The sequence below is a fragment of the Canis lupus genome, chromosome 19 (genome assembly GCF_048164855.1).
Source record: "Canis lupus baileyi chromosome 19, mCanLup2.hap1, whole genome shotgun sequence".
NCBI classification, from domain to species: Eukaryota; Metazoa; Chordata; class Mammalia; order Carnivora; family Canidae; genus Canis; species Canis lupus.
In genome coordinates, this window is record NC_132856.1 from 52,573,206 (window position 1) to 52,596,150 (window position 22,945).

At 48.7% G+C, this 22,945-nt stretch overlaps 1 protein-coding gene across 6 annotated transcripts in view; it reads left to right on the forward strand.

The window, feature by feature from the left end:
• Positions 1-14,689, forward strand: part of DNMT1 (DNA methyltransferase 1) — a 59,572-nt gene extending 44,883 nt beyond the window's left edge. For all 6 annotated transcript variants that reach the window (XM_072787342.1, XM_072787343.1, XM_072787339.1 and 3 more), the window contains 19 exons: positions 624-721; positions 910-1,057; positions 2,059-2,174; positions 2,356-2,560; positions 2,640-2,773; positions 3,728-3,901; positions 5,613-5,834; positions 6,851-7,043; positions 7,797-7,881; positions 8,057-8,185; positions 8,308-8,590; positions 8,918-9,059; positions 10,350-10,516; positions 10,944-11,121; positions 11,796-11,991; positions 12,295-12,461; positions 12,626-12,742; positions 13,960-14,050; positions 14,331-14,689. In XM_072787342.1, coding sequence (XP_072643443.1) covers positions 624-721; positions 910-1,057; positions 2,059-2,174; positions 2,356-2,560; positions 2,640-2,773; positions 3,728-3,901; positions 5,613-5,834; positions 6,851-7,043; positions 7,797-7,881; positions 8,057-8,185; positions 8,308-8,590; positions 8,918-9,059; positions 10,350-10,516; positions 10,944-11,121; positions 11,796-11,991; positions 12,295-12,461; positions 12,626-12,742; positions 13,960-14,050; positions 14,331-14,359 — 2,874 coding nt within the window. In that variant the 3' untranslated portion in view covers positions 14,360-14,689. The remainder of the gene's footprint in view (positions 1-623; positions 722-909; positions 1,058-2,058; positions 2,175-2,355; positions 2,561-2,639; positions 2,774-3,727; positions 3,902-5,612; positions 5,835-6,850; positions 7,044-7,796; positions 7,882-8,056; positions 8,186-8,307; positions 8,591-8,917; positions 9,060-10,349; positions 10,517-10,943; positions 11,122-11,795; positions 11,992-12,294; positions 12,462-12,625; positions 12,743-13,959; positions 14,051-14,330) is intronic.
• Positions 14,690-22,945: the final 8,256 nt, after the last annotated feature.

Consider the following 22,945-nt stretch of genomic DNA (forward strand, 5'->3'; position numbering starts at 1 on the left):
TCTCTCTCTCTCTCTCTCTCTCTCTGTGACTATCCTAAATAAATAAATAAAATATTTAAAAAATATTAAAAAAAAAAAAGGAATTTACATGTTCTCACCATTCTTCTGGTTTTATTTTTTTTCACCTAGCACATCTATAGGCAATGTTCAGAGCTTCTTAAATACACACAACTGGTATTTGCAACTGTATTGCAATGTATTGATACAGCTAGATGTAGTCGACTCAATTTGATTGTTTAATAGTATTTCATTATATGAATATCCCAGCTTATGTCTCTTATAAATGCTGTGGCAATGTCCTTGAAAAAGGCTTCTTGGACTGTCTCTAAGTAGAAGCAAAAATAGTGGAGTGTGGGTTATATGCTTAACTTTGGTCTAGAAAACTCCATAGTGGTAGTGCCCACTTATCCCTTTGAGCATTGTAAGTTCTCGTTTCTCTGCACTTATCCCAACACATGTCCTTTTTAAACTTGCTAACCTAGAGGGTTTGAATGGTATCTTGTTCTGAACTTCTTATAGTTAACTTAATGAGGCTAAATACAGTTTTTTAAATTGTAATTTCCAAAAAATCTGGTTACCAATGTTACTAACGGCCACCTCATTCACTTCTTAAATATTTTTAGGTTTGTCAACAGCCCGAATGTGGACAGTGTAAAGCCTGTAAAGATATGGTTAAGTTTGGTGGTAGCGGACGGAGCAAACAGGCTTGCCAGGAGAGGAGGTAGGTTTGGCCAACGCTGTTCTTGCCGCAGAGGAAAATGCTAGTTTTGTACAGGAAGGTGGACCAAAAGGCACAGAGCTGGCAGCCTTCCCTTGTCTAGCATTGTCACTCGGCCTGTCCCCTGTCTAAACAGCCCCAGTAGGTTTTACTGATGAAAGAGGACTTGCTTATAACAAGTGAATTTGTAGGTGCCCCAATATGGCCATGAAGGAGGCAGATGACGATGAAGAAGTCGATGACAATATTCCAGAGGTGCCATCACCCAAAAAAATGCACCAGGGGAAGAAAAAGAAACAGAACAAGAATCGGATCTCTTGGGTTGGAGATGCTGTCAAGGTAATCCTGGAGAAGACGGTCTACTTCCTGTCATACATCTGCGAAAGGAGTTGTCCCCTGTGTATCACGGAGAAACCTGCACATTTTTGCCTCGGAGAGGACCAGGGCCAGTGGGAGAGGCCAAGGCCCTTAGCCATGCACCAGAAATGTGTGTGCCCCAGACTCCATTTTGCTAACATTCCAAAATGGGCATTTGACACTGTCCTCAGTGTCAGGCTGGTTCTCCTTTGAAGCTTATTTCAAAGAGAGCCATCATTCCCCCTCTGGCTGGGGGTATGGGTGTTTTTGTGGCACTAGCAGATTGCCTCCCCATAGTTCTATGATTGTCTAAGGCACAACTTTTACCAAAGCTGGAGAGCAAATGTTCTTTCACCGTTGCTTACTTGATGTCTGTAAGCCAAAGGTCTGGTCTGTAGCGTGAGGCTTACCCATGCCAGGTGCTGTTATAGGTCTGGACGGGGCTCAGCCCCTGTCCTGTGGTCCTGATCCTCTAGTATGTGAGGGTAGGCACGTGTACTGCCCTGTGGGTAGAGGGCTGGAGGGAGGGGGCTTGGAGGCTTCCTGAGGAAGCAGCATCTTAGCTGAGACCCAGAAGGTTGGCGAGGAACTAGCCAACAAAGATCTGGGGGAGAGTCAGGTGGAAATTAGCTTTCCTCGTGGAAGAAGTAGGTCCTCACAGCTGACAGGAGTTGGGACTAGGATGTGGCCTTAGGACTGTGGTGAGGAGTTGGGATCAGTGCTGTTTAAAATCAAATGCTGGAATCTAACTTGTTGCTGACACTGAAGGGCAGAGCTGACAAGGAGTGCATGTGAGTGCTCTTCATGCAGATTTCCAGCCAAGGGAGGTAGAGATTTTCTGTAGTAGCCAGGTCAGTAGAGCTTTGTGACTTAATGAAATTACTAGGAATGAGGCTTTTACATAACGTAATAGGAACAAGCAGGTCAGGCCTACCCTGGACCTTCAAACCCATCCTCCCCTGAAATGAAGCTGTCATTTGCAGACTGATGGGAAGAAGGATTACTATAAGAAGGTTTGCATCGATTCAGAAACCCTGGAAGTGGGAGACTGTGTCTCTGTTATTCCAGATGACTCTTCAAAACCGCTGTATCTAGCAAGGTTTGTATCTTTTCCTTTGCTTGACTTCAGAAAACACTTTCTCTTAAACAACTGGGAGAGGCTTATATGCAGATAGCCACAGCGGTTCTTTGCTAGGCTCACTGCAAAAAGAAAATGAGTTCCCCTAAGTAGACTCAGTCCAGACTTGCCAGTTAAGTGAGGGACTTTCTTCCAACTCCAGGGTCACTGCACTGTGGGAAGACGGTAGCAACGGGCAGATGTTTCATGCCCACTGGTTCTGTGCTGGGACAGACACAGTCCTTGGAGCCACATCAGACCCCTTGGAGCTTTTCCTGGTAGATGAATGTGAGGACATGCAGCTGTCATACATCCACAGCAAGGTGAAGGTTGTCTATAAAGCTCCATCGGAAAACTGGGCCTTGGAGGTGAGTGGCCAGCGCTCCTTGGATGCCCTTCCCTCACTTGCGTGGGGTCGTGGCTGACACCGGGTCCTTGTGCTCAAAGGGAGGCATGGATCCTGAGGCTCTGATAACAGAGGACGACGGAAAGACCTACTTCTACCAGTTGTGGTATGATCAAGACTATGCGAGATTTGAGTCCCCTCCGAAAACCCAGCCAACGGAGGATAACAAGTACAAGTGAGTGCCGGGACTGGGCTCCGGTGGTGCTCTGGGGCGCTGTGCTGCTCTGTGCATCACTCCTGACTTTCATGTGCTTCTGTCTGGCAGGGTTTCTTTCCCACAGTAATCCAAGTCCAGCCTGACTTGGTTGCAGTTGCTTTAAGTCTATGAACAGCCTGGGCATGGGGTTACCTTTGTGAGAAACTCTCCTATCCAGGAGCAGAGTGTGTCTGTGTGCTCCTCAGCATTTATGCTACAGACCTTGCATGTTTCCTTGTGTTTCTTAGATGCTTTCTTTCATAAGTGATACCTTTGATGCCACTTTATTCTAACTGGCGAGTGACTGCTTTTAGAGAGGCTCACTTTTTAAAATTTCCTTCAGATGTTCAGTGCCCCATGCCTTCCTTTGTAACCTCTGTACCTTACTTGTTTGGACCAAATGTGGCATTGGTGCCTCTTAGGGCAGTAGTGATGCTGATAGGGCGAAGGCTGGGAGGGCTGGCTGACATGCTTCTGGTGCTTCTCCAGTCAGCCTGGTGCGCTGCCTTTTGACTTGATCTCTAATGAAGGCCATTTCTAGCTAATGTTGAATTTTACCAACTAGCTTTTCAGCCTTTAAAGATAATAGTATGAGATTCCTTAGACATGGAGTTCTGACTGGAATATTCTTTACTGTATTCTATATTCTGTTTGTCTTCTGGGTTTTGCTTTGTTTTTTCTTTTGTTTGTTTTTGTTTTTTCTTAGGGTTTTTATCAAATACTCAAAAGTAGGATTGGCTTGTCATTTTTTTGTGTTGTGTCTTTGGTCCCAAGTAAGGATTTTCAAAGTGCGAACATGAACTAAAGGAAAGCTAGTTCCTTCAAATACCTGCAGATATTCTCCATTGGTCATCAGAGTCTCTGAAACCACTGACTGCTACTACAGCCACTACCAATCAGCTCAGGGTCTTTTGCTTCTGTCTTTCACTCCAGGTTCTGTGTAAGCTGTGCCCGTCTGGCTGAAATGAGGCAAAAAGAAATTCCAAGGGTCCTGGAACAGCTTGAAGACCTGGACAACCGGGTTCTATACAGCTCAGCCACCAAGAACGGCATCCAGTATCGAGTGGGTGATGGCGTGTACCTCCTCCCCGAGGCCTTCACGTTCAAGTGAGTGCCCCCTTTGCCCAGGTCATGGACATGAGCTCTGGGCCAGTACAGGGTTGGCTTTGCAGTGTCCTCCACTCTGGATCCCAGGACTAGTTGCTGCCTAAACGGTCACTGTCGTATCTATGGTGTCAGCGATAGCCAGCCCTCCAGTGTATAGGGAGTCTAGCTCATTGCAGAGTGAAGCTGTAAGCCTCAAGGATGTCCGAGCATGCGCTGGCTAAGGGGGCGCTGGTGCCAGAAGTGGGGCCCTGCCCAGCCGTGAGGCTCCAGGGCAGAGACCATCTCCTCTTAGTCCCTGTCTGTGGGAGGAGTGCCTGGCCTGCTGGGCTCTTAGGATGAAGTTGGTTGCACGCACTTAGCCCAGCACCTGGCCTAGAGTAGAGCTTGAACGAATGTGAGTTGTAATCCTATTTACCAGGAGGTATTGAGACCTCTTTGCTCATCAGAGGGTTGGGGCTGTTCGGGGACAAATCCAAGGAATTTCCAACTGGATCCAGTCTTTGTCCTAGGAACTAGTGCATGATTGCCTTTACAGCCAACCTTTCTGAACTTCATCTGCCGATTTGCAGTTGCATTTTCCTCCAGTGCCCGCCCTCAGTTAAATTACTGTGAATTGCAGAACAGAGGGCAGGGTCCCCTCAGCCTTACATAGTTGGTGCTTGTAGCCCCCTGAGCTCCCCTGTCCTTTGTGGAGCGGGGGATGCCCAAGGTGCTGTCTGCCCCAGTGCTCACTGTGCAGCAGGGCGTCCACACAGGTGCTCAGAAGCACCTTTGGAACCTGTCAGACTAAGGCAGCCTGGTAGGAAAGTCTGGCAGCTACTTTCCTGAATGGCAGCCTCAAAAGTGTGTAGCCTAATTAATGACCAGCTTTGCCTTCATAGGCCAAATTTCGGCTTGCCCAGTCTATGAGTCTCTGCCCCATTCTTTAAGCAGCATCACCTCTAGTAGCACCTCAGTTGGGAGAGCATAGGTCATGCCTTGGTAACAAGCCCACAAATGGGGAGGTTTCCTTCTTGCCTCTAGTATGTGTCCATCATGGTTCGGCAGGACACTTGACTGTTTGGGTCACTCAGGGAACCAAGCTTGTGGAACCACTGCCTTCTCAAAGTTGCCAGTCTGAGCCAAGGGAAAGTGTGTTGGAGGTTTTCCTGGCAGTTTAGTGTTCACATGACACACTAGAAATGTTTGTGTGTCACGTCTCACACTTCTTGAACGGAATGAGTCACAGGCCAGGAAGTGCAGTCCTTTCATGTGGCCAGGAGCTGGGCATATTCAGGCAGTGTCAGCAGCTACTGTAGCCAGCAGTGCACACATGGAAGGTGATTATTTTTATCTTATTTTTTAAAGATTTTACTTACTTGAGAAAGTGAGCATGCACACGAGTTGGGGCGGCGTAGGGAGGGGCAGACAGAGGGAGAAGCAGGCTCCCCACTGAGCAGGGAGCCTGATACAGGGCTTGAACCCAGGACTCTGAGATGATGACCCGAGCTGAAGGCAGACATTTAGCTAACTGAGCCACCCAGGCATCTCAAGAATGCTCATTTTAAACTAGGAATGAGATTTAATATTTCTCTGTAAATCTCTGGGCGCTTAGCTACATTGGATTTAAGTAGTTTGGATTTAAGTAGTAGTTGTTATTGGCTGGTCAGGCTGAGGTAATTGCTTTTTATGGTTTTGTGTTCAGTTATGCCTGATTCTTGCTTCTCTGCAGCATCAAGCTGTCCAGTCCCGTGAAACGCCCACGGAAGGAGCCTGTGGATGAAGATCTATATCCAGAACACTACCGGAAATACTCTGATTACATCAAAGGCAGTAACCTGGATGCCCCTGAGCCATATCGAATTGGCCGAATAAAAGAAATCTTCTGTACCAAGAAGAGCAATGGGAGGCCTAATGAAACCGACATCAAGATCAGGATCAACAAATTCTACAGGTCTGTGAAGGCTTCTGCTCTTTCAGAAGGCATGACTCTTCTAGAAGTCTGAAATGAGGTGAAAACTGGTTTTTTAAGACTTCGGTAGAGGTGGCTGTTTTTCTAAGTGTTTCCAGTTATCTGGTGGATGCTGACAGTAACTTAATTATATTTCATAGTCTTTCTGTAGACCTTTGTTTTAAAGCAGTAGCTTTCTCTCCCCCAAAGAAATCCTTAAGCAGAAGTCAAGCATGTGACAAAGTCAGGGGTAGAATGTCGTGGGCTCTGCCATCTATTTAGGATTGTCTGAGTTCTGCCCCCAGTTCCTCCCAGGTGCCCCTCCCTGTTTCTGGGGTTCCTCTCTGTCCTTTTCCCAAGTTCTTGGCTTCACTCAGTCTGCTTCTGGGATCCTAGTAACTCCTAGTTGGTTAGGAGCTAACTTGAAACTAATCAAGGACAGTTGTAAGGTTGCTTCACTTACCTAGTGTATGTTAAAGATTTTTTTTAAAGTCTTTGTAATCACTTTTTTTAAAGATTTTATTTATTTATTCATGAGAGACCCAGAGAAAGAGAAGCAGAGACACAGGGAGAAATAGGCTCCTACATGGAGCTGGATGTGGGACTCGATCCCGGGATGCCAGGATCACACCTGGGCTGAAGGCAAACACTCAACTGCTGAGCCACCCGGGCGTCCCTGTAATAATCATTTGTATCGGAAAAGAAATGAGAAGTCTGGCTAGTAGAGGCAAGAGAAGGAAACTCCAGATGTTTAGTAGGCAGCTGTTTGTGATGCAGGGCTGGCTTGTTTGGGCTAGTCATGGGCATGAAGGAGCCGGCACATCATTTGCTGAGTTCATGGCAAGGAATCACATTTAGCTGGTGGTGCCAGCTAAAGGGGATAAAAATCAAGCTGACCTAACTGGGGTTTGCAGTCTTCACCCATTGTTTTCTGAACACCCCAGAAATGTGGTGCCATTTAATTCTTTGTCAGTTAACAGCAAAAGAAAACTGCTAACAAAAGACTCTTACATTTTCAGGCCAGAAAACACACACAAGTCTACCCCAGCAAGTTACCATGCGGACATCAACCTGCTTTACTGGAGTGACGAGGAGGTGGTGGTGGACTTCAAGGCCGTGCAGGGCCGCTGTACTGTGGAGTATGGGGAGGACCTGCCTGGGTGCCTCCAGGACTTCTCAGCAGGGGGCCCAGACCGCTTCTACTTCCTTGAGGTGGTACTCTGGACTTACTGGAGGGAGGGGCTTCAGGTCAAAGTCCTAGCCCCCAGGAAAGTAGCTGAATTACCCAGAGTCTGAATCCATGGTATTCAAGTTCTTCTGGAACTTAACACATTTTTTTAAAGCCAAAAGTAACATCTGAGTGTCCTTGTGCACCTCTAGTTTATTTGGAGACTGTTAGGTGGCCTCTGCTAGCCCTATCAGCATCTTAACGTGAGTTAGGGAAAGGCACTGCTTTCCCTGGCAGACTTGGCCCTGCCCCTCTGTCCCTGCACCTATAGCCAGGTGATATCTGTACAGCTGAGCAGTGGCTCTGGTAATTAAGAAAGGATCTGGGCGTCTTGTCAATGAAGCTAGTCACTTTTGAACGTGGTTCTTCGGTGTCGGGTCATCTAAAGTTGATACATACCTGTGTTTCCCCCAGGTTGCACTATGGGTGGTTTAATATATCACTTTTGCCTATGTTTAGAATGCGTAGTCCAAGTACTTACAATAGCAGGAAGTCCAATGTTGGCCATGTACAGTGTTTGTATCATAGAACTCTCTCCCTTCCCTGCCCTGTTTCCAGTGTAACAAAATCAAAGTATTCTTATTGATGGCTAATCTCTTATGGCCATGATTTAGGGGGAAATTAAATGGATCTTTATCAGATTAACCTAAATTGTCTTTGTTAGAAAAGGGACCAGTGTGTTTCTCTGCCAGACTGTTGTGATTTTTTTTTTTTTTTTTTTTTTTTTCCCTTCTTAGGCCTATAATGCCAAGAACAAAAGCTTCGAAGATCCTCCAAACCACGCCCGTAGCCCTGGAAATAAAGGGAAAGGCAAGGGTAAAGGTACGTTGTTTTTCCCACATTCTCTTCAAGTCTCTTACATAATTCAGGGACTGATGAGTCATCGTGTATGAAAACACAGCTTCTGATGTCACCTCGTTCTTTGCTGTGAATTCAAAATGAGGGTTTAAGGAGAGCAGGTCAGGGGGCTCTGACTGACTTGTGGCCTGTCTTCCAGGGAAGGGCAAGGCAAAGTCTCAAACATGCGAGCCAAGTGAACCAGAGACAGAAATTAAACTTCCGAAGCTTCGGACCTTGGATGTGTTTTCTGGCTGTGGGGGGTTGTCGGAAGGGTTCCACCAAGCAGGTAAACACCGTGAGGTTTTTCCCGCGTAACTACCCAGAAGTCCTTTCTGGCTCTGGTCACAGTTCTGCCTCAAGTGTGATTCTAGGGACTTCTTAGCACACATCTGTCCTCGTATGTCCCAGGCATCTCAGAAACACTGTGGGCCATCGAGATGTGGGACCCTGCGGCCCAGGCGTTTCGGCTAAACAACCCTGGATCCACGGTGTTCACGGAGGACTGCAACGTGCTGCTGAAGCTTGTCATGGCTGGGGAGGCAACCAACTCCCGTGGTCAGAAGCTGCCTCAGAAGGGAGATGTGGAGATGCTGTGCGGTGGGCCGCCCTGCCAAGGGTTTAGTGGCATGAACCGCTTCAACTCTCGTACCTACTCCAAGTTCAAGAACTCCCTGGTGGTTTCCTTTCTCAGGTAAACGGAGTTGAGGCTCCTGTTTTCAGGGCTGCCTGAGGGCAATGAGACCACCAACCCTGGGGCTGCAACACCAAGTGTGCCAGCGGCCAGCAGTAGTGGGGTTAGCCAGAGTGGCTGCTGGAGGCCCGGTGCGGTGGCCAAGCGCCCAGCCTTTGCTTCCAGGGAGTTCGTGGCTGGCTTCTCGGCCAAGAGACTTGGGGATTTGACGGGTATGGCATTCCAACAAGCAGACATCAAACATTCGGGTGTAGCTTCTGGTAGATAGGCCTTCCCATTCATTTGGTGCGAGCAGATGACCCTCGTAGTCTCTCCTACCTCCCACAGCTACTGTGACTACTACCGGCCCCGCTACTTCCTCTTGGAGAACGTCCGGAATTTTGTTTCCTTCAAGCGCTCCATGGTCCTGAAGCTCACTCTCCGCTGCCTCGTCCGCATGGGCTATCAGTGTACCTTTGGCGTGTTGCAGGTGGGCTTTCCTTGGGGAAGGGGGCAAAGGGGGGCAGAGGGGTGTGGACAGGAAAGGGGCTCAGTGGCCCCTGGACTGCAGCAGGTTGTCTCTAACTGAAGAGAGAGTTGAATGGGATAGGCCTGTGGTGCTGGGGAGGGAAGGGGAGGTGGCGGCTGGGGCCCGTACTCACTTCTTAGCACACATCTGTCCTCACATCTGTCCTAGAAGCTCGCAGCTTCTAGGTCTGGGGAGCACAGAACTGGTGTGCCAGTAAGTCCATCTGTGTCTTAGGGTCTCAAGAGTCACATCTGCTTGTGCATGAGGGGGGACCATGTGTTTCTCTCCCCTTTCTTTTGAGATGGAAGGGTGGTGGCCAGCTGTGGAGCTCTAGGTAGCAGTTAGATCCCCATGGGTGGTGGTGAAGCCAGAATTGCAAGAAAATGCAGACTAAACCATTACGGTTTAACAGAAGTATCTCTTGGGTCAATGTACACACGTAGAAACCTTAGGAGAAGGTGGGAGATTATACTCCAGGTAGCTACTGGTAGCTTTGCGTGAATAGATATTGGGTGATCAGAGGGAACTAGGCTTTATCTGAAAAGCAGCTAGTCTATATATCCGTTCAGCAGCTAATGATATAACTAAAGCTGAAGCTACACTCAAAAATGAGAAGGGAGGGGATCCCTGGGTGGCGCAGCGGTTTAGCGCCTGCCTTTGGCCCAGGGCACGATCCTGGAGACCCGGGATCGAATCCCACATCGGGCTCCCAGTGCATGGAGCCTGCTTCTCCCTCTGCCTGTGTCTCTGCCTCTCTCTCTCTCTCTCTCTCTCTCTCTCTCTCTCTGTGACTATCATAAATAAATAAAAATTAAAAAAAAAATTGAGAAGGGAGTCTGGCTGGAAGGCAGTGTCTGCATGAGCAAAGTGCTGGCTCCCTTGCCCCCTGGCTCCCCCGTGTCTAGCCCGGTGCCCCACACCGGGAACACTGGGTCTTGGGCTCACCAGTCAAACCTTGTTGGCAGCTCTTATGCCCACTTGCTGCTAGGTCAGTAGCAGGGCTCCGTGGCTCTCTGCCTGCTTTTCTCCCAAGTGCTGAGATCATGAGCTCTCTCGTAGAGCTCTCAAAAGAGCTGGCTGGAAATGCCAGCAGGGTTTACTCCCATCTTCTCCAGAGACTAGTGGCCATCGCACAGGATCTTTTGTCCTTCATTTTGTCCCACTTACTCTTATTGGGGGTAAACCTGCTGAGTTTATTAGGGGCTGGTTGGAAGTGCCCGCTTGACTGTGCGTGTCTGGCCCTCTCCTCAGGCTGGTCAGTATGGCGTGGCCCAGACTCGGAGGCGGGCCATCATCCTGGCTGCGGCACCTGGGGAGAAGCTTCCCCTGTTCCCAGAGCCGCTGCATGTGTTCGCGCCCCGGGCCTGCCAGCTGAGTGTCGTGGTGGATGACAAGAAGTTTGTCAGTAACATAACCAGGTGGGAGCCCCGCTTGCCCCACTGTGTATGGTGCTTGTGTTACCTGGGAGGTTTGCTTACCGACAGGTCTCTCAAGAGGCCTGAGTGAGGAGAATGTGTTAGAGCAGTCAGTGTGGTGTTTGGCCTGGCGCACAAGCACTATACCAAACCTTTGGTCTTGCCCTGACTCTGGGTGAGCGCTGCACGCAGGGCAGCAATTGGACCTGGCTGTAGTAGTGAGCGGAGCCCATACCCTAGCTCATCCTCATCGTAGACAGGGTCTAAGAAAAATGCTGCCCTTGTGACCTTGGGCGGCCCTTTGACTTCTGAGCTAGGTCATCCTACCCGGAGGGGTCAGTGGCAGCAGTCAGGATATGGTAGCTGTGATGGGAGGGGCAGCAGGGCCCTGGATCCCCAGAGTCCTCAGCTATCTGCCGTGCTGTTGCAGGTTAAGCTCGGGCCCGTTCCGAACCATCACCGTGCGGGACACAATGTCTGACCTCCCTGAGGTCCGGAATGGAGCTTCGGCACTCGAGATCCTGTACAACGGGGAGCCTCAGTCCTGGTTCCAGAGGCAGCTCCGGGGCTCCCAGTACCAGCCCATCCTCAGGGATCACATCTGTAAGGTAATGGCACCTTGGCAGAGCAGCGCTGGCCTGCTTGGACCAGTGGCCCCATGAGAATGGGATGTGTGGTTGGAGCCCAGCCAGGGCTTGGGGTCGGAAGCAGGGTCTGAGCCTGGTCCCTTCCTGCTCACCCTCAGTCAGTGTCCTCTCAGCTGGCTCTTCCCCCCACCCCCACCTCGCCTCCTGTTCTTCTTTTTGCCACTACCATCTGTGCCCTCTGCAGCACACCGTCACTTAGAGCGTCAGAGCTCCTGCTCTTCCTAAATAGGTGTCAGGCCACTACCCCCCTGACTGACCTCATCTCTTCTGCCCATGTTCTCTGTGTTCTCCCAGATGCACCAAACCCAGTTCTTCCTGTAGCTGGTTCTCTGATCCTGCAGGGCTCAGCTCATATATCACCACCTCCGAGAAACCCTCTCAGCTTGCCCTAAGCTGTCCCTTCACCCGTTCTCCTCCAGGCTCTTCCAGGTCCCTGCTCTGTTACCTTCATGGCACACGCAGTCCCCAGGTTGTGGACTTGGGCTACTGTTTATCTCCCAAGATGTGGTACAAACCCCTTTGAGGTTCCTCATCACTGATGTCTCCAGTGCCTAGAATGGAAGTGCCCAGACTACCTCAGGGGCTTAAATGCTCCCTGGATGAAGTGACAGCTGAGTCCTGCTGTGCCTTTTCAGGACATGAGTGCATTGGTGGCCGCCCGCATGCGGCACATCCCTCTGGCCCCAGGCTCAGACTGGCGTGACCTGCCGAACATTGAGGTGCGGCTCTCTGATGGCACCATGGCCAGGAAGCTGCGGTACACATACCATGACAAGAAAAATGGCTGCAGCAGCACTGGGGCCCTCCGTGGGGTCTGCTCCTGTGTGGAAGGTGGGGACCCTACTCATGCCCTGGGTGGGGTTTCCCTTGGGTTTTACTTTCAACACCCTTGCCCCTTGCCCCCTTAGATTCTAATCACCTGCAGCAGTCCAGGGGGCTCCTGGCAGGAGATACCAGGGACTGCCACTCCCTGACCTGAAGCCCCAAGTGAGGCACAGACAAGCCAAATGCACACATCTCTGCTATAAATAGATGCTGAGAGCATCAAATGATAAAGCTTTGTGGATGGGGACTGCTGGCTGCTCTGTCCCTCCCATTCTAGAACCACAGTCTCATTGCAACTCTCTCTTCTAGCGGGCAAAGCTTGTGACTCCGCGGCTAGACAGTTCAACACCCTCATCCCCTGGTGCTTGCCCCACACCGGGAACAGGCACAACCACTGGGCCGGCCTCTACGGACGTCTGGAGTGGGATGGCTTCTTCAGCACGACCGTCACCAACCCTGAGCCCATGGGCAAGCAGGTGGGTCTGAGGGCTGGGTCATGCCTGGGAGGGGACAGCAGCACGGGGTCAGCCAGTGGGAATGGCCCATTGGAAGCTAGTGCTCCTCACTTCCCTCCTCCTGCCCCGAATGGCTGGTGGGCCCAGTCTTGTTCCCCTTCCCCACCTTAACCTTTCACCCCCAGGGCCGTGTTCTCCACCCTGAGCAGCACCGCGTCGTGAGCGTGCGGGAGTGTGCCCGTTCCCAGGGCTTCCCGGATACCTACCGGCTGTTTGGCAACATCCTAGATAAGCACCGACAGGTCAGTGGGGAGTAGAGCGGGGCCTGCTTTTCCTCCGTCCTTGATGAGGGACTCAGTGGTGTCCCACAGAGGCCATAAGGGGAGAGAGGCCCCTCTGCCTGACCCAGGGGAAGGGTGTGTCGGCAGGACTCACATGGTCCCTTCTAAGGGGACACTGAGTGCCCAGATTCCAGTGGCTGGTTGGCCTCAGTACTCCCAGGAAAGGGGACCCTGTCCCTAGGGCCCAGGGACTCATGGTCAGGCATTTTTAAGCACGTCAGCTGCCATTTACAGCTTCGAGGCAGGTTTAGCCCAAGGTGGGAAGTTCTAGGGCCCTGAACTCCAGTGAGGGAGCAGAGTAAATGTGCAGTGGTAGGAATGAACCAAGAGTCTCTCACTGATCTTAGGGGGGGTTGAGTTCGGTGTTTCTTAAGCATATTTCTGCCCAAGTAATGCCTGCACGAGGCTCACAAAGCCAGCAGCGCCTAGGGATTAGAGCAGAAACCCCCCTGCCTTGCCACTGCCCGAGTCCTGTTCTCTAGAAACAACCTCTCTTAGCTAGAAGTGAAGCATGGTGACTTCTATATCTGGATCTGAGTTTTTTTTTGTTTTAAAGAAGCAATTTTCTGGGGATCCCTGGGTGGCTCAGCGGTTTAGCGCCTGCCTTTAGCCCAGGGCACGATCCTGGATTCCTGGGATCAAGTCCCGCATTGGGCTCCCGGCATGGAGCCTGCTTCTCCCTCCTCCTGTGTCTCTGCCTCTCTGTCTGTCATTCATTCATTCATTCATTCATAAATAAATAAATAAATAAATAAATAAATAAATAAATAAACTTTTTTTTTTAAGTTTATTTAAAGAAGCAATTTTCTTTTTTTAAGATTTTATTTATTTGTGAGAGAGAGAGAGGCAGAGAGAGAAAGGCAGAGACACAGGCAGAGGGAGAAGCAGGCTCCATGCAGGGAGCCTGACGTGGGACTTGATCCGGGGTCTCCAGGATCACACCCTGGGCTGAAGGCAGCGCTAAACCGCTGAGCCACCCTGGCTGCCCTGGATCTGAGTTTACCTAAAGCCCTTTAAAGGCCCCTTGACATCAGGTTTGGGGTGTGAAGGTGGGCAGATGGGAGGGTCCCAGAGCCATCGTGGCGGAAGGGCTCTGGTGGCCCATAGGAGCAGAAGACCTGGAGCTGGTGCTGACCCCGGCCACACCAAGCCAGGCATCTCCCCCTTGCCTCCTGCAGGTGGGAAATGCTGTGCCACCGCCCCTGGCCAAAGCCATCGGCTTGGAGATCAAGCGCTGTATGTTGGCCAAAGCTCGAGAGAGTGCCTCAGGTACAGTGGGGGCAACGGGCGTGCAGCTGGGGGGGACCCTCTCGTCAGGCCTGGCTCAGACCCTAGCCCAGGCGGCCTGAGAATCCCTAGGGAACCCCTGTGAGCAGTTGCAGTCTCACTGGATATGCATTCCGAGCTCCTGCTGGTGCTTATTTGGTGGGCCATTAGCGTCAACACCTGGCTATTAACGTAGCCCCCAATTTGAACCTGTTCCGCTTGCCCGCTGCTTAGGGTAATCTATGTGTGCTCTGTAATGACTCTGCCTTTTATTTTTCTTTAGTTAAAACCAAGGAGGAAGAAACTGCTTAAGGACTAGTTTTGCCCTCCCGTCGCCCTTGTTTCTGGCACCAGGGATCCCCAACATGCACTGATGTTGTATTTCTAACATGTCAAAATCTGTCAGTTCAAATGTGTCGTTCACAGTGTTTGTGGCCTTGGCTGACATGGAGCTGTTCTGTGAGGTTTGCTTATCAACTAATGACTTAGTGATCAAACTGTGCAGTACTTTGTGCATTCTGGATTTTAAAAGTTTTTTATTATGCGTTATATCAAATCTACCACTGTATGAGTGGAAATTAAGACTTTATGTAGTTTTTATATGTTGTAATATTTCTTCAAATAAATCTCTCCTATAAATCACCCTGGCTGGTGACTTGTGATTTGAGGGGCTTCTGGTTGACTCTCAGCTGAGTCTGGATGAGCACGGGTTCCTCAGAGCTGAAGGGGACTCCACAGAGCTTTGAGGTTTGGAGCATTTCGGGTGTGCCATGTACATCCTGGGGGATGGGGGTTAACTTGTGACCATTCTGGCCAATGAGATGCAAGTGGAACTTGATAGTGTGGCTTCCAGGAAAATCTTCTAAAGCAAGTCTTAGTTGGCCTTCCGCATTGTAGCCCTTCTTTGCTCTAGACTGGAGTGGGATGCCTGGTGGTGCAGCACTCAAGTCTCTTGTGACCATGAGAGTAGAAGCCCTGTGTAGTGGATGGTGGAGGAATAAGAGTGGCGTCACTCAAGAGCCCTGGCTGATGGCCACTGATACACCCTCCATGTAAGAATCTGTTAGGTAGGCTCTCTGGGAAGTCAGCCTAATTGAATCCTGAATTCTAAGACCAACAAACCATTTCTTTGGTTTGTCTTTGGGAAAGGACTTGGCTATAAAATGCCAACAAAGCAGAAGCAGACAAAGAAGTGTTAGTCACCAGCACACACGACACAGAGGACCACTGGTAAGATGGTAAGTAATACCTGTCCCACCGCCTCTACCCGTAAATGGTGTGCTCGGTGGCCCTCTAGCTGTAGCTCTCCCCTCGGTGAGTCACAGGCATCTTAGTCATAGGAGTGAAGGGACTACACATAGTCCAAACATAAAAACTTAAAACCACCTCCATCCCAAGAGGTTAGAGGTGTCCCTCCTGTTAGACTGTTCGAAAGAGGGCTGTGTTGAACATCGTAGTACATGCTTTTCGGTCTCTTTCTGGGAAATATTGGGGGTTCCTGGATCATTGAGTGTAAACATTTTTGTTTTCCTTCTTCCTTTGAAAGATTTTATTTATTCTTGAGAGACAGACGCAGGCAGAGGAAAGAGAAGCAAGCTCCATGCTGGGAGCCCTATGCAGAACTTGGTCCCACGACCCTGGGATCACGCCCTGAGCTGAAGGCAGAAGCTCAAACCACTGAGGCACCCAGGTGCCCCCTCCCTCTAAAGCTTTTAATGCTGCTCCCACCAGCAGTGCCAACTTCCCTTTTGCCTATCCTGGGTTTTGCTTCTTTAATCCTTGTTGAGTTGTCCCATCTTTGCCATATAGGAATCTTATTTTTAGGGGTTAGATTTCTATTTGTCTGCTTTTCCATTATTCAGAGCCTTCCATTATCCCTGTCCCCCAGAGCACAGACTAGTGCTTTCTTTATTTCTGTGACCTCTCCTTTTTAACATTGCTTTTGTAAGGATGAAAATAAACCCCTCGGCTTGCTACCCCAGGTAGCAAATATATGTGGTAAACACAGCAGCTTGACTTAGTACCTGGTAAAGTTCCCCTATCGGGTTTTATTTTCCTGTTATACATTGTTTGCCCCCCTACTTTTTTAAAAGCTAAACATTTCATTTAGAAAGTATATTGTGAGGGGGTGCTTGGGTGAGTCAGTCCGTTAAACATCCGACTCTTGATTTTTGGCTCCCGTCACAATCAGGGTCATGGGATTGAGCCCTGCGTCAGGTTGTGCTGGGGGTGGGGGGGCGGTGGGGGAGACTGTTTCAGGATTCTCTCTCCCTCTGCCCCTTCCCCCCTTCCTCTTTTTTTTTTTTTTTTTAAGTATATTGTGAGTAGAATGACAATTATGTTAAACCTTTTCCCCATTCCTAGACCCCTTGACCCAGACAACAGAATCCTTACCTCCTTCTGAGGTCCTCCTCTGCCCGAGTCCAGCGTGTCTGTCTTTTCCCTGCTCTAAACGGTGCCACTGATTAAAACTACACCTCAAAGGCTGTTCTCCTTGCAGATGTCTTGCTGAGCCCTTGGTTTGGTTCTGTTTTGTTTCTGTCAGGGTCTATTAGAAACCAGTCCTGAACGTACCACTTGTATGTTGATAAATGAACCCACATCCTCAAGCTGTAGAACGTTTCCATGGCTGCAGAAACCACTTATGCCCCCTCCCCCCCATCACTGCTCCCCTTCCCCTGCTGCCAGGCAACCCCTGGTCCAACTGGGTCTCCATAGAGGACTTAGAGCTATTCAGTTCAATGTAGGCTCATGCATCTGGTTTTTCACTCAGCATAATGTTTTTGGGACTCCTCTGTGTTGATGTCTATCACCAGCTTGTCCCTACTTACTAAGTAGAAGGAATGCCTTTATTTTAAACTGTTTATCGGGGCGCCTGGCTAGCTCAGTCAGTGCAGTGTGCAAATCTCCATCACAGCGTCGTGAGTTTGGGCCCATGTTGGGTGTGGAGATTACTTAAAAATGGCTTATGGAACAGTTTACACGGGCAGCCTGGGTGGCTCAGTGGTTTAGTGCTGCCTTCAGCCCAGGGCATGATCCTGGAGACCTGGGATCGAGTCCCACATCAGGCTCCCTGCATGGAGCCTGCCTCTCCCTCTGCCTGTCTCAGCCTTTCTCTCTCTCGGTCTCTCATGAATAAACAAAATCTTTACAAATAAAAAAAAATAGTTTACTTTTGGGGGCGCCTGGGTGGATCAGTTGGTTAAGTGTCTGCCTTCAGCTCAGGTCATGATCCCAGGTCCTAGGATTGAGCCCCGCAGCGGGCTCCTTGCTCAGTGGAGAGCCTGCTTCTCTCTCTGCCCCTTCCCCAACTCGTACTCCTGCCCTCTTTTAAAAAAAAAAAGTTTACTTAAAAACTTTGTTTTTGGGACGCCTGAGTGGCTCAGTGGTTGAGTCTCCCTTTGGCTCAGGTTGTGACCCCGGAGTTCCAGGATCGAGTCTCACATCAAGCTCCCTGCATGAAGCCTGCTTCTCCCTCTGCCTTCATCTCTGCCCCACGATCTGTGTCTCTCATGAATAAATAAATAAAATCTTTTTAAAAATTTATTTTTTTATCCTTTTGTATTTAGAAACTACTGTGCCTCAGTGGGCAGGCAGTTGGTCAAATGATGGTGTGTACATTTGTTCCTGTGTCTGAATCCACATCTACGGACATTTCTAGTGGTTGAGTGACAGTGTCAAACTTTAGATGTGGCATATCTTCTAAAATCCTAGTGGCTATTTTTATAGTGGTTATATTAAATTTATAGACTTATGGGGAAAACTAATCTTAATGACAAGCTTGCCTTTCTAAGAATAGGGTCAACCCTGGTTAACAGATATTTTTATGTCCCTCAACATTTCAAAGTCTTCATTTAGATACTACAGATTCTTTCTTTTTTTTAAAAAAAAGATTTTATTTATTTTAGAGAGTGTGCATGTGTGTGCTGCTGGAGGGGCAGAAGGACAGGAAGAGGGAAAGCATCCCAAGCCGACTGCACTGAGTACAGAGCCTGAGGGGCTCGATCCCAAGACCCTGAGATCATGACCTGAGCTAAAATCAAGGGCTGGACATTTAAGCAACTGAGCCACCCAGGTGTCCTGACACTGCAATTTTTTTCATTAAGATTTTATTTATTTGGGCAGCCTGGGTGGCTCAGCAGTTTAGCGCCGCCTTCAGCCCAGGGCATGACCCTGGAGACCTGGGATCGAGTCCCACATCGGGCTCCCTTCATGGAGCCTGCTTCTCCCTCTGCCTGTGTCTCTGCCTCTCTTTCTCTCTGTGTCTCTCATGAATAAATAAATAAAATCTTTTTTAAAAAATGTATTCATGAGAGAGAGAGTTAGAGACATGGGCAGAGGGAGAAGCAGGCTCCCCTGTGGGGAGGCTGATGCAGGACTTGACCCAGGACCTTGGGATCATGTCCTGAGCTGAAGGCAGATGCTCAACTGCTGAGCCACCCAGGGGCGCCTCGATACTGCAGATTTCTTAGCTTGATTCCTAGGTATTTAACCTTTCCATCACCGACATAAAAGGGATTTCTATTTTGTTCTTTGGGGGGAGATGGAGAGGGGAAGGATGTTACTTTCTAAGCAGTGGTCCTTTGCCTCTAAAGACTGACTTGTATTGATTATTGACTTTGTGTACTATGTGTGGTGGGTTGTTGTTTTTAACCTAGCCAACCTGCTGGCGCGCCTGAGTGTTTCAGTGGATAAGTGTCTGCCTTTGGCTCAGGTCGTGATCCTGGGGTCCTGGGGTTGTGTCCTGCATCAGGCTCCCCGAGGGGAGAGGAGGAGGGTGGTAAGGGCCTGCTTCTCCCTCTGCCTATGTCTCTACCTCTCTCTCTGTCTATCATGAATAAATAAATAAAATCACCCCCCCCAAAAAAATCAAGAAAACCTAGCCAATATGCTGAATTTGCTTATTTTTGTGATACTTGTGTCACTTGCTTAACCGACTGAACCATCCACCCTGGCACCCCTCATTTAGCATGTTTTTGATGTTCATCCATGTTGTGGCAGACGTCAGAACTTCATTATTTTTTGGGTTGAATAACACTCCATTGTCTGACACACCGCATTTTGTTCATCTGTCAGTGAACACTTGGATTGTCTCCACTGGCTATTGTGAGTCATGCTACAATGAGCCTGGTGTAGAAGTATCTGAATCCCTTCTCTCAGCTACTCGGAGCACATACCTAGGAGTGAAATTGCTGGATCATAAGGCAATTCCTATGTTTAACTTTTTGAGAAACTCTCAAACTTTTCCACAACATCTGCACCATTTTATATTCTCATCAGCAACGCCCAAGTGTTCAAGCCCCTCTGCATCCTTACCAACACTTATTTTTGTTTATTAGTGAAATAATAGCCACTCTTGTGGGTGTGAAGTGATATCTCATTGTTTGCTTCAGGTGTGTGCATGTCCATGTGTGTGTGTGTTTAATTTTAAACTTTAATATTGTAATTTTAATTTTTAAATTTAATTTTTAAAAAGATTTTATTTATTTATTCATGAGAGACACAGAGAGAGAGAGAGGCAGAGATGCAGGCAAAGAGAGAATCAGGCCCCATGCAGGGAGCCGGACATGGTACTGATCCCGGGTCTCCAGGATCATGCCCTGGGCTGAAGGTGGCGCCAAACCACTGAGCCACCCGGGCGCCCCCTAAATTTAATTTTTAATTTTAATTTAAGCCCTTTATGGTAAATACATATAAAATACCATTTTAACCATTCTTCAGTGTCCAGTTCGGTAGCATTAAACACATTTGCATTGTCGTGCAGTCCTCACCCCTGCCCCTCTCCAGAACTTTTTCATCTTTCCAAACTGAACCTCTGTCCCCAGGAAGCACTACCTCCCCACCCCTAATTCCCATCATTACTTTCTGTCTCTGTAAATTTGACTGCAGGGACCTCCTGGCAGTGGAATCATGCAGTATTTGTCCTTTTGTGTCTGGCTTCTTTCACTGAGCATGATGTCCTTAGGGTTCGTCCGTGTCTTAGCAGGCGTCAGAATAGTCCCTCCTTTTTAAGGCTGAATAATAGCCCGTTGGATGGATGAACCCCATTGTGTATATCCACTCATTTTTCAACAGACACTGGGCTTGCTTCCACTTTTCACCGATGTGATGCATGCTACTTTGAACACAGTTACCAATATCTATTTGTGTCCGTACTTTCAGTTCCTTCGAGGATATACCCAGAAGTGGGATTGCTGGATCATATGGTAATTCTGTGTTGAGTTTTTTTTTTTTTTTTTTTTTTTTTAGAACTCCCATCCTGTTTCGACAACAGCAGGTTAGTCAACGAAATAAACATTCAAGGCACAGCTAGAACCCTTTTTTGTGGCTCCCAGATCCCATCTGCTGCTTCCCCAGACGTAACCACTATCAGCATATTGCTTGCTGTGTCTCCTTCCTGTCTGAGTTTTTCTACCGTTCCCACATCTGTGAGTCCATAAACCTAGCATTCTCTAGGTCTTTAAAAATACTTAGATATGTGCAATAGAATAACATTTACCATCTGCAACCTGCTTTTCTCTCTCATGCACGTTTTGAATTTTTGAAGAAAGACAAGCTATAGAGAAAGTACATTGCATCCCAGAACAGCCAAAATGAGTGGTCAAGCATCTTTTCCCCTTTTTATGTTGTGAGGAAGCCCAATGCCCTACCATCATCTGTCACCTTTGCCCACATTCACATGCAGTCATCATCTGTGACTAGGAACAGAAAACTTAGGTGGATAGTGTCCTACAACCACTGATCACTTAGGTAGATCATGTTCTACAACCACTGACCAAGCACCAACTCTATTCCAGACCTGGTGCTTGGTCTGGGCATGTAGCAGAACAACAAACCAGCACTGTCTCTTCCTGCCTCAAGACCAAAGCAGGTGGACAAAATCCACAACGAACAAGGTGATTTTATTTTATTTTTTTAAGATTTTGAGAGTGCACACAGAAGCTGGCGGCAGGGCATGGCAGAGGCAGAGGGAGAAGCAGACACCACGCTGAGCAGGAAGCCTGATTCGGGGCTCAATCCCAGGACCCCAGGTCATGACCTGAGGCGAAGGCAGCCAGACACTGAACCAACTGAGCCACCCCGGAGCCCTATGAACAAGGTGATTTAATTAATTAATTAATTATTTATTTAATTTTAAAGATTATATTTATTTATTCATGAGAGACACAGAGAGAGCAACAGAGACACAGGCAGAGGGAGAAGTAGGACCCATGTAGGGAGCCCGACATGGGACTCGATCCTGTATCTCTAGGATCACGTCCTGTACCAAAGGCAGCGCTAAACCGCTGAGCCCCCTGGGCTGCCCTGATTTTATTTAAAGGATGGGAAATGCTACGAATAGAACTGAGATAGAGTGACTGAACTTTGCTTTGTTCCTCTCCAGATTTTAAGTGCAGCTGGATTACTGTTTACACGTGTACCTACCTGCCTGTGTCATCAATTACCCAGATGGACACATAGGAAATTCTCCAGAAAGGATGCCTGGTACCCATCCACGCTGAGCGATCATCTCAGTTCTGATTTCTGTTAGTATAGGTTGGTTTTGCCTGCTTGAGAATTTCACACAAATGATATCAAAGTCAGGGGGCACCTGGGTGGGTCAGTGGTTGAGCGTCTGCCCTTGGCTCAGGTCATGATCCCAGGGTCCTGGGATCAAGTCCCGCATTGGGCTCTCTGTAGGGAACCTGCGTCTCCCTCTGCTTATGTCTCCACCTCTCTCTTGTCTCTCATGCATAAATAAATAAAATCTTTTTTAAAAAATGGTATCTAGGGGATCAATTGTTTGGTGTCTGTGATACGCATCCATGTCATCGTGGGTATTAGTTTGCTCCTTTTTGCTCCATTGTAGAGATGAACCACAGTTTGTCTTTGGTTATCCATTCATCTGCTGATGGAGTTTTGTGTTGTGTTATGGGCTGAAATTCATGTTTCAAAATTCATGTTTCAGCCCTAACCCCTAAGACTTCAGAATGTGAAGTATTTGGAAATCGAGCCTTTACAGAAATAATTGAGTTAAAATGACATCATTAAGGTGGGCCCTAATCCAATATGACTGGTGTCCTTATAAGGACCACGTGATGACACACGTAGAAGAAGGCCATCTACAAAGCCAAGGAGAGAGGCTTCCAAGGGAACCAGTCTGCTCAGCACCTTGATCTCAGACTTCCAGCCTGCAGGACTGTGAGAAAATATATTTCTGTTGTTTAACCCCCGCCCCCCCGGTCTGTTATGGCAGCCCTCACACACTAAGCCAAGTTGTTCCCTGTTTTGGCCATTGTGAATAAAGCTGCCAGGGACATTTGTAAATATTCTAACACATGGCTTTTTGTGGAGATGCATTTGCTTTGGGTGTTTATTTTTTTTTTAAAGTTTTATTTATTTATGATAGTCACACAGAGAGAGAGAGAGAGAGGCAGAGACATAGGCAGAGGGAGAAGCAGGCTCCATGCACCGGAAGCCCGACGTGGGATTCGATCCCGGGTCTCCAGGATCGCGCCCTGGGCCAAAGGTAGGCGCTAAACTGCTGCGCCACCCAGGGATCCCTTAAATTAAGATTTTATTTATTTAAGAGAGAGCATGAAAGAGAGAGAGAACACAAAGGGGTGGGGGAGGGGCAGAGGGAGAAGCAGACTCCCCGCTGAGCAGGGAGCCCAACACCGGGCTCCTGGGATCATGACCTGAGCCGAAGGCAGAGGCTTAACCCACTGAGCCACCCAGGCGCCCCCATGCATTTGTTTCTTTTTTCTTTTTTTTTTTTTTAATATTTTATTTATTTATTCATGAGAGTCACACACAGAGAGAGGCAGAGACACCGGCAGAGGGAGAAGCAGGCTCTATGAAAGGGAGCCCGATGCGGGACTCAATCCTGGGTCTCCAGGGTCACACCCTGGGCCGAAG